The sequence below is a fragment of the Acartia tonsa genome, chromosome 9 (assembly GCF_053477335.1).
Source record: "Acartia tonsa isolate MP-2025a chromosome 9, ASM5347733v1, whole genome shotgun sequence".
In the NCBI taxonomy this organism is placed as follows: Eukaryota; Metazoa; Arthropoda; class Copepoda; order Calanoida; family Acartiidae; genus Acartia; species Acartia tonsa.
Genome location: NC_137268.1, coordinates 27,826,677 through 27,837,683, shown reverse-complemented (window position 1 = coordinate 27,837,683; position 11,007 = coordinate 27,826,677). Strand labels below are relative to the sequence as shown.

At 34.0% G+C, this 11,007-nt stretch overlaps 1 protein-coding gene across 2 annotated transcripts; it reads right to left on the bottom strand.

The window, feature by feature from the left end:
* Positions 1–230: 230 nt before the first annotated feature.
* On the bottom strand, positions 231–7,588 carry LOC145328673 (uncharacterized). 2 transcript variants are annotated; one of them, XM_080172459.1, is made up of 11 exons: positions 7,461–7,587; positions 6,227–6,309; positions 5,731–5,773; positions 4,971–5,155; positions 4,647–4,703; positions 4,151–4,375; positions 4,040–4,071; positions 3,261–3,364; positions 2,360–2,412; positions 1,149–1,229; positions 231–380 (listed from the first exon to the last, which is right to left on the bottom strand). In XM_080172459.1, the coding sequence occupies exons 1-11, from the start codon at positions 7,494–7,496 to the stop codon at positions 323–325; spliced, it is 957 nt and encodes a 318-aa protein (XP_080028585.1). In that variant the 5' UTR covers positions 7,497–7,587; the 3' UTR covers positions 231–322. The 2 variants fall into 2 exon arrangements, with proteins under 2 accessions (XP_080028585.1, XP_080028586.1); XM_080172460.1 differs by lacking the exon at positions 4,647–4,703 and having other exon boundaries at positions 7,461–7,588.
* Positions 7,589–11,007: the final 3,419 nt, after the last annotated feature.

The window sequence follows — 11,007 nt, the reverse complement described above, 5'->3', positions numbered from 1 at the left end:
CATATTTAAATATGATAAAGTGATACTCGTAGCTTGCAAGTATAATCCACCCTTTTTTGCTATATTGGATGCACGAACTGCCCAATAAATGAGGTACATATTAGCAACCTTAATTGTCGATAAATTTTCCTCTGTTAATATAGCCTCGTATTCTATATCCATTGATAAGTTGAAAATTAAATAGATGGATTTTTAAAGAATTTATTTCAAATCATTATAAATTAAATATATGGATTTTTAAAGAATTTATTTCAAATCATTCCAAATGAGTAAAATTAGGATTAGTTATGCAGAACTAAGGAGTTATTTATAATATTTATAATTAACCAGCTTGGTTGTAGTACATCTGTTGGTGAATAGTTGGTTGATGGGTGTTGTACCTAAACACATGACAACAAGGATGACAACATCCATGTTGACAATTTATGAATTTATGATAATTAGAACCATCCATAATAAAATATACTCTGTCAAAGTAAAAATGTTACAAGATTTTTTTGTGTAAATTTTTATAATTCTATACATAGACGTCCATTTTTTTTTTTGGGGGGGGGGGGGGTAATTTATATTTGGGGGGGGGGGGGGTAAAGTTAGTTTCCCCCCCAAAAATTTACCCCTTGGGTAAAATTTTTGGGGGGGGTAATTTAAATTTTATAAAATATTTTTTATTAGGGATTTTTTATTTTGAGGGGGGTATTTACCCCCCCCCAAAAAAAAAAATTGTTTGGGGGGGGGTAAATACCCCCTCCTAAATGATTGGGGGTGCCTACGGCACCCCCATGGTAGGGGTAAATTTTGAATGGGGGGGGGGGGGTAATTTAAATTTTATTAAATATTTTGTAATAAAAATGCGCGCAAAAATTTTTTTTTTATTAGGGTTTTTTTATTTTGAGGGGGGTATTTACCCCCCCCCCCAAAAAAAATTGTTTGGGGGGGGGGGGGGTAAATACCCCCTCCTAAATGGTTGAGGGTGCCTACGGCACCCCCAAAATCGTTTAGGGGGGGTAATCGCCCTATTACCCCCCCCCCCCTTGGACGTCTATGATTCTATATAAATGTGAAAAATACAATAATTTTTGTTAAGTTAATTAGTCGGACAGACATACATATTGACAAGACACCTGTTTATGGGCCAAGAAATAGCTTACCATGAATTACCACCACCATGAACAAAATGTCTGATATTTTCCCACCAGTCCCAATCCCGACTCTCCATCAGGAAGGCTTCCCTGAAAAGGTTTGTTTGTCTCATCAAGTTCTAGTTTCAAAAACGAAGCTTTTCTATAATTAAAGTAGGTCCGTCCGCAACGGTTAGCTCTTTTAGTTAATTAAGACATGTTGGAATTGTCTTACAGATTTCAAACGTTGCATGGTGATTCCTACAGTAGTTAGGTACGATATAAAAAGCTTAGTAACTCCATAATATCTACTAGAAAGTCATTTTTTAACAACAATTTTTATATGATATAAATATCCAATTCATTTGATTTTTGGAATGGCAACATAGTACAATGTAATAAGCGAAGCTTCTCTATAATCAAGGCTTTAAAATGTATGTATGTCATTAAACATTATCCTGTATTCTCCATTATCAGTGCAGATAATTTTATTTGAAGATGGTTTGTTATTTTTCCCGTATGGGTTCAAGGTCGATTAATATCCAATGGATTAAAACCGATTCTAAGCCATACTTAAAAATCATGTATTTTAATTAAAAACCATAATAACCGTTTTGTTAGACCGGGCCTGGTTTAATATCATAATTTTTCATTTTCATATCTGAAGGAAGCTGTCTATAATAGGATGCGATGAATAACTATTCTTTGGATCATATATGCACCCCTTCACAAAATAGCCTTAAATCTGTCCTTGAACAATACCAAACTTAGTTGAAAATTTTGGCACGTACAGTCCTGCCACTTACGAGATCCTAGTAGACGCAACACTTTATTTTAAACTAGCGACTGCACTCCTAGCATCTAGCTTTTTTATTTAAAGGGATAAAAATGGACAGAAAAAAATAGTCTTAAGTAGGGTTGTGCCGGTTATCCGGTGTGGCCAGATATATATTGAAACTATCCGGCCGGATATCTGGCAATATAATCTTTTATATTTTACAACAAAAATCTCTGCTATTTTAAATTTTAAATGGTTGTAATTTTTCTTATCATTGAAGCTAGAAGAACAATTTTTTTCTGATTATGTTCATCTTTATGTAAATTTTATATTATAAATCTCAAAACATAAATCATGTATCTATGTGAAGCTTGTCTAAATAGGAGCAATCAATAACTTATTGAATTCTTGAAATCTTAAGCTTCAGAATCCCACCACTTTATATAATAGGATTAATTTGTACCTACAATAACCGTAGATGTCCATGACCCAACCCTCTGGGCATACTTCGTCTTCCTAAATAATAAACCATTTTAAATCTAAGCTAAAAATTTTTGTTGTCAGAGTATTTTTTCTCGTATTCACTCGAATCCGGTGGATAAGAACCGGTTCTCATCCATACGAAAAAACTATGTCTAGCATCGTATTATATCCAGCTTTCTACGAATATAAAAATGTACCCGTGCCTTCGACAACTCGGGGCTAATAAAACTGGTTTTAATCTTATAATTGCACATTCTAAATCCGCGGAAAGCGGTTTATAATACGATGAAAGAAATAACTAACAGTACATCTTTTATGTCATTTAACCGTAGTCTTAAATTTGGTGCTATTACAGAAATATCTCTTTTAATTAATTTTTTAATTGTGTAATGAACACTCATAAGTGAGCGCTGATACTACCTTTGTTTTTCATTAATTTCTAGATTTCATGGGGTCTTGTCAGGTTAGGTTAAATTGGGTACTGGGTATTCAATCCAGGCAAGTTTAGGGTTCCCCGCAGGCACCCCCTCCACGAACTTTTAATTTATAATATATAGCCCTAACCTTACCTAACGTCATAAAGACGGGATCCTCCTTCGATTTTAAGTGATCATTTAGAGAATCCAGAGCACTATTCGCTTATAATGGGATACAATACTCTAACATCCAATGATATTAGGTTAAGTATCATCCAACAGACAACCAACCCTTTGATTGCATGATATTTGTCTAAGAAATCCTAACTGTGCATGGTAATAAGTTGCGCCAATTTATGGTCAAAAGGCATTCCCCCTATTCTAACTATTTACTTCGCGCACTGGCATAGCAGCAGTTGGAACCATCTTTTACGTTAAGTTGAGGCACGGTCGCTGGACCTTTACCTTCGGATGTCCCAGTGAATGAATGAGATTCTGACAAGGTTCCTTGCAGTCTGCGTCATCTTCCTCTCCATCAACTTCTGAGGTCAATACTGCATCTCCACCTTCTACAATATACATATATGTTGCCTAGAGGCAGGATCCAACACAAACAAAATGTTCAAATTTTTTAGATCATAGTGGATTATTAAACAATAACATTATGAACATGAGGTGAGAAAAATCTTTCTACATAAAATGGTTGAAATTTTCCAAATTCTTTAACGTTATTTGTCCTATCGTATCATAGACAGCTTCCCCAGGATATTAGAATTAAATAAAATAAACCAGTTTTGTTCGTCCCGAAGTGCCGAAGGCATTGGCTAACAAACCTGATATTAATTTTATGATTTTATTATCAATATTCGTGAAAAATTATCTGTTATACGATGCCGTACATGATTTTTCAGTACGGCTAAGAACTTGTTCTTATCCAGCGGATAGTAATCTGCTTTTAACTTTCAATGTCTTTCGGAATTATAAAACGGCTATTAAAGTAAGATATTACACCTTTCTGATGATGTTACAATAGACAACAAAATTATATTATGAAAAAGTTTTAGTTGATACTTGCTGAATGTAAGCAATCAAACACCTATATAAAGTCTAACTTACTTTTTTTTTACTTTTCTTTCTTTGTAAAACACTTGGTACTAAATCTCATGAATATAGGTTATATCATTTCACATGAATTTTAAATATAATCTTTCTATCCCTTTAAAAAACAATATAAAATTTTTTACCTGAACCCCTTCTATAATCATTCTCATTTGTTCTAAAATAATATATATAATTGAAATTTTTAAGTTGTATATTTTCTAATTATAAAAAATCTTTAAGAAAAGAAATGTTACCTTTCCCTTGTCCTTCCCCTGTACTCTTGAGTAGGTGCTTCTGTGGAAGGTTGTCTCTGATTGGCATATGGATCATTGTATCCTCCTCTCTGATTGGTTGATTCCTCTTCCTCAACGTATTCTTGGCCCTGATTGGCGTATGGATCATTGTATCCCGGTCTCTGATTGGCTGGTGCTGATTGACCTCTACGCTCATGCTCTCGTTGTCTCTTCTCGTACCAACTTCTGATTATTCAAAATTTATCAATTTATTGCAAGTACAAAGTTTGTAATTTGTTCCTTTTATTTTCCCTAAAGTTGTGTGTAACCGTTTAGTCAATTGCGCTTATTAAGTCAAACTGTTCTTAGTTATGACCCAATGTATATATATGAAATATTCTTAATTAAGAAAAGTTTGACATAATAAGCGCAGTTGACAAAACGGCTGCACACAACTTAACAGAAAATTTGCGAAAAATCCATCAACTTTAAAAGAACGTTTTTAAAAAGATCTTACTCATTTGGATCATAAACATTTGTTCTCACAGAAGCAGTTGCTACTACTGGTGGCCTCCTAAAATACTTCATTGAACTTTTTTTGTATTATAATAGCTAAAAATGCAAATTATATTATGGACAATTATATCACAAAATACTAAAAATACTACATTTAAAACAACAGTGGCGTGCACTGTGATTTAATAGGGGAGTGTTAAAGCATTTGTGGGATTAAAAAAGGGGAAGAAAGGCCTTCCCAATTTCAATTTAAGAACATTTGCTGTACCTCGGCACACCAAAAAGAAAAAAACTAAGATCCATTCCTCCAACGGCTAAAATATACCTTGTTGTGGTAGTAGTAGTTGTTGTGGTAGTGGTTGTAGTTGTGGGAGGACGTGTTGGTCTGTAGGGTGGTCTTGTTGGTCTGTATGCTGGGGGAGGAGGTGGGGTGTATTGAGGTGGAGGAGGGGGTGGAGGTGGTTGATAGGGTGGTGGTGTCGGCTCTAGGATATCTATAACGCTGTCATACTAGAGATCATATATCATTCATATTTATGTCATACTAAAGAATGTGATATTCAGAAAATTTATAATTAGAAATAACATAGAGTGATCAACACAGTTTATTTAAACTTGTTATTTTTATTTGATAAGTCTAATTCACAGTGTTTCATTGTTTAGTTTTAACAAATCAGTTAGTTTAATAATAAAAAGACTTGATATTCAAATGAGCACATAATCTATACTGACTCAGTGACAATTGATTCGTGGAATGCATATCTGAGATAAAAATTTGTCAAAAATGAACGAGAGTTGACAAAACAATTTCTTTTAGATCAACTCGGTAGAAATGTTATTCTTATAACTAACACCTGCAGGGCCTATTCAGGTGAAGCCCTATCCAGATCTCAATATAACCTAACCTAACCTGGAGTATCAAGCTAATAAACAAAAAACTACTCTTCCCTCTTGATTTCTAATGTATCAAAAAAACTAGTTTTAAGCAAACGAAAGAGAAAACTTTATTGTATAACTTTGGGGACTAATATAATGAACAACCCAAAGTCACCTCCCTCCCTGGGGAATATGCCAAAGTTGAGTACCTGATCGCCTGTTTCTTCCTCCCCTCCATAATCTTCATATGGCCTACAAAATATTTTTTATTATTATTTCACATATATATTATGCTGCTGGTAAAAAATTAACTTTTTCCCACAAAGTAACTTTTTGAGCACTGCACCCCAGTTCCCCCTAAATAAGAGTGCGGAGAATTTTTTCCATTTCTTGGTTTATTACTTAGGTTAGTTAATATTTGGCAATTAGGGTTAGGTGTTAGTCATTTGAAAAAACTACCCCTTCCCCGCTTATTTCAATCTATTTATAAAATAAGCGGGAAGGGGTGAACCCAGTAATATTGTCGGACTGATTATGACGTAACAAAAAAAAATAGCCAATGAGAGGACATTATTGACTAATTCATAATGTCCTCTCATTGGCTAATTTTTTTTGTTACGTCATAATCAGTCCGACACTATTACTGGGTTCGGGGAGGGGTAGGTGCTCAACAGGCACTTTGTGTGCAAGCATCAAAATACTTACCCGCCATAATACTCCCCTTCCCCTCCTTCTGCATTGTAATCATCATAGTAAATATAGGCATCTCCGTCATATTCCTGTGCCTCCTTAATATTATAATGAGTTTCAAACACTTAATGTTTGGAGAACTCGAGCTCACCAATGTATTTTATATAGATCTGACATGGATCTTGAAGCAATGAAGCAATACCTTTTGTAAATGTTAAAAGTTGGAAGTTATTGTGTAGAAAAAGTTGTTGCAAATATAGATATTAAATTATAGTAAATATATCTCTATCATATTCCTGCGCCTCATAAACCATAGGTTAGGTTATTCACGCAATCCTTATATAGATGTTACAGAATGTTTGTCTGTCTTTGTTGTGTGTAACTATTTCTGGGTAGATATCTTTTTTATACTTAAATTTAAAGTGGAGGGTCCTAACTCGTACCTAACCGTATCATGCAAAGGTTTCTAGCATGTCTAAATCAACGAAAAGAGCAAACCGTTACGGACGTATGGACCGACCGACAGGGAGTAAGGGAGGGGACAATGGATCGAATATTCAATCTTTAGGAGTCTCAGACTTTGGGGACTGGCTTAAAGGGAATGTGCAAGAATTTAGCAGTTTCTGACTGAGTTTGGGGACATGCGCAAGAAATGCCGTTACTCGCTATGTTAGTTTTGAATATATATAGTTTTGCAGACAGAAAGTAGTTCAAATATAAATACACGGCCCCCCTCCCATACTATATTTCACTCCCTTCATCCCTACCTCCTTTTTAAAAGTAGACGAGAAAGGGAAATGGAGAAGGGAGGTGGGGGAAATAAACAGGATAAAAAGGGGCAGGAAGGCGTGTGGGTCATATACTTGCCCATCCAGCTACACGCCTGCCTGCCCCTTTTTTTCTGTGTTCACAACACTTGCCCCCAAATCTCTTTTCTCTTTCCCTGTCATCTGAAGAGATCCAGGGAGATATTTCTAGTAATTAATTACAGAATGGTTATGTCAGTCTGTAATACTGGTAATCTTATTTTCAAATGATTGCTTTTTTTATTGGAACTTAGTTTATGGTTTTCTAGATTTAATCAACAATCACTTTACAATTTCCACCATATTTTCTGGATTATTCTGGTTTTCATGGCCTTTCTTCAAAAACTCTTAAATTGAATTAATTGCCCATTGTCCCCTCCCTTACTCCCTGACCGACCGACCATAATTATAGAAAAGCTTTGCTTTTAAAAATAAAACCTTACATCATAGTATTCTGGCCTTCTTTGAGGTCTCGCCATTACACAAACTTTAAAATGTTAAAAAATTCATGTTTTTGCTATTAAATATATTTTCTACAAAGTTCTATTTTAATATTTTTTTTAGGAACAATTATGGAAATATCTTTCCCGGGACCTATAATACACCTCCCTGGAAAAGATATTTCGTTACAAATAAACATCCGGCCCCAAATAAGGATAATTAAAAAGAAATTTGCCAGCAACCTAAATATGCCCTCCTTTATGTTTAATTGTTTTTAACTTCTGCTAAATGCTTCTTTATGATATTCTTGGGGAGGTAAGGGACATTGGACTGTAAATAACATCAACCAATCTTTTATTTTTACCACGTAATCTTATTCGCAGGCTCAGAAACTTTGGGTACTTTTATTAATTGGTTAGTTTCTATCTAGAAATGTCCAAACATTTCCACCAATAATTTTAATCTACAGGAGGGGTAATTTTGTTTATCGGCAAGGGGAATGTATATTAATTCATATCTTATCCCTTAAGGACAATGAGTTCTACCAGACCTATATTAACCAAAGAAAACATCACTCATACGTTTCATCAATAAATTTGATTGGGAGGAGCTTAGTTTTTCACATTAAAATCTTAGATAAGTAAAGGTTGTAATATTTTGATTGTCCTCAATATAAAACAACATATTTTTTTCTAATTTGCTAATGATTTTTTAACATTCCTAAGACACATGATAACACAAATAATCTCATTTTGTTACTGAAATTTTAAGCTAGTTATTTTAGAGTGGGGGGGGGGGGGGGGGGAAGAAAATTTGCCCTTGATCAGAACTCTTGTGTTAGATATTGTAAGGGATTTAATGTTAGGTAAATGACAAAAAGAATGATCAACTGTTTTGCTATATTCAATAGTGCATTAATGAAGACAATTTTGGTTTTGCCTTTAACAACTAGCAGCTACGCTCCGAGAGTCCTTTCCTTTCAATTTTAGTTTTAAAAAGAAAAAAAGTATAGCAAGGGAGGGGGATTTTTTCCTCAGGGGTGAGAGTGATGGTACTAAGCCCCCAAAAGTGACAGACTCTTACATAAAGATACATAAATTACAAGTTAATTTTTTTCACTATAGGTAATCATTAGAAATCTACTTTAAAAACTTATAAATTCAATAATTTACCTTTCTCGTATTCATTCGAATCCGGTGGATAGGAACCGGTTCTCATCCATACGAAAAAACTATGTCTAGCATCGTATTATATCCAGCTTTCTACGAATATAAAAATGTACAATCATAAGATTAAAACCAGTTTTTTTAGCCCGTGCCTACGGCACCTAGGGGCTAAAAAACTGGTTTTAATCTTATAATTGTACATTCTATATCCGCGGAAAGCCGTTTATAATACGATGCAAGAAATAACTATTCCAGTATGGCTTCGAAACCAATTAAGATCCGCTGGATTAGAACCTGATGTAAGCCAAAATCATGTATCGTATCGAATCCAGTTTTCTACGAATATAAAAATGTACAATCATAATATTAAACCCAGTTTTGTTAACCAGTGCCTTCGGCAGATCTCGGGGTTAACAAAACTGGTTTTGATCTTATAATTATACATTTTAAATCCACAGAAAGCTGTTCACAATACGATGCGATAAATAACTATTCCCACGTCTCTTGTAATTTCTACATATGCATTTTGTTATTATAAATACAAGTTTCATATTTATATAGAAAATAAAGAAATTGATCCGTAAAAACAGACATATTTTGGAGATATGTCGCCAGCTCAATGAGCGAAAAAAATACCTATGCTTGTGGCTTAACACGTAGCGCATTTGCTTGTCTCTGGTTCAGGTGATAAGTTCTAATAAAACGTTAAAATAGTTCCCACTGCTATTTTTGTTCAGATGCGCGACTGATAGTTTGAGTACTGGAAATGCCTTGGCTCAAAACAGGCGCAATATAGGACTGCAAGAAAAAGGTTGTGCAATCAAAGAGTTGGTTGTCTGTTAATTAACCTACCACCTGGGGTTTTTGTAAAGATTGGCTCCCCTTAGTTACACTTGGTTGTTAAAGCCTATAGTTAGTCATAATGGTAAGGCTAAGCTACAGAAATTTGTCAACTGGAAGGATTTGATACTTTAGGTATGAATAAACAATCTTCTTGAAAACATATTTTATCTTCAAAATAATCAACTATATCTAAATATTGTCAAGTTCTTATAAAAACAAATATAATTCATCTAAACTAAAAGCTCAAGAAAAGAAGCGACTTCTTTTTGCAACATAATCAAATAAAATGTGCTAACACAGTGTTTTTACTCAACAGCAAACATCAAATATATTTTTTAGCAAAGCTGCTAGTAGATAGTCGTTTAGTTGTAATTGGACGTCACGTGGACAAAAAATGTGTAAGTATAGATGTATAATCCGTACAATTACCTGCCTTAAGTGATGGGGACTCCTTTTTTCTGCTAACAAATTACTTTTTATGCCTTTGAGTGGTGACTTGACTTTATATTTTCGACACTATTAGCTGATTTCCAAGACCCAATACAAAATCGGGACAGAGTCATAGGACTTAAACCCCCTCTATTTTTTACTTTAATACGCGGGCTGTTAAATTAAAAGAAGCTGAGAATTGCATAAAGGGTGTATATTTCATTCTCCTCTACATCCCCTCACAAATTTGTACTCAATTTTTAAATGAAATGACACCCATTTTTTTGATTATGTTAATTATATTTGAGGGAGGGGGGGGTGGTTCATCCAACCCCCGGACAAGAAAAAATAACACCACTCTTGTTTTCTGTATTGAATCGTACCAAATATCTTATTCCTAAATGTATGCGAATCCAAAAAATGCTCTACTTTTAACATTTTTGCTAACATGCAATCATCGCAGTTTTATGTAGTCACCAAAATGTGCTTTATCTCGAATTATTGTCTAAAATGCAGCAGAAATATTTAGTTATTACAAGCATATTAATTTAATGGATATAAAATATACGTGGATATTAAGACTGGGGGAAAATTGTTAATTTAGATGGCTAGCATAGTCATCGCATATTGGTCAGTTCCTTCATCCAGGGGTGAATGAGAGGGATTATTATTTATGCAAGCTAAAAGTTTCACTTTATTAGAGTACATGATAATATGGAGTAAGATCCGAGTAATAATAAATCCATTATTAATTTGTTATTCCATTTTGTGACATAATTTTAATATCTGTGTATTTTCCTGATCATTTTTTTTAATGCAAATAAAAAAATGTTGGGAGAACAGAGACAAGAATTATAATGTCCAAGAGTACTTCAGCCCAAATTAAAGTAATAATAATAGTTTCTTAGAGACATACAAAGTAATCTTGCTGTAAGTTTAAAATGCAGTTATATTCCAGTGAGCCTTGACGTGACATGTTCAGCCTAAGTGTATTTATGTAACTACATATTATAGATTTAATATTTGGTCCATCAAATGCTTTTGTGAAGTCTAAAATGATGAATTCCAAACCAACATTATTAAAAACTTACAATAAACAATTAATAAGTAC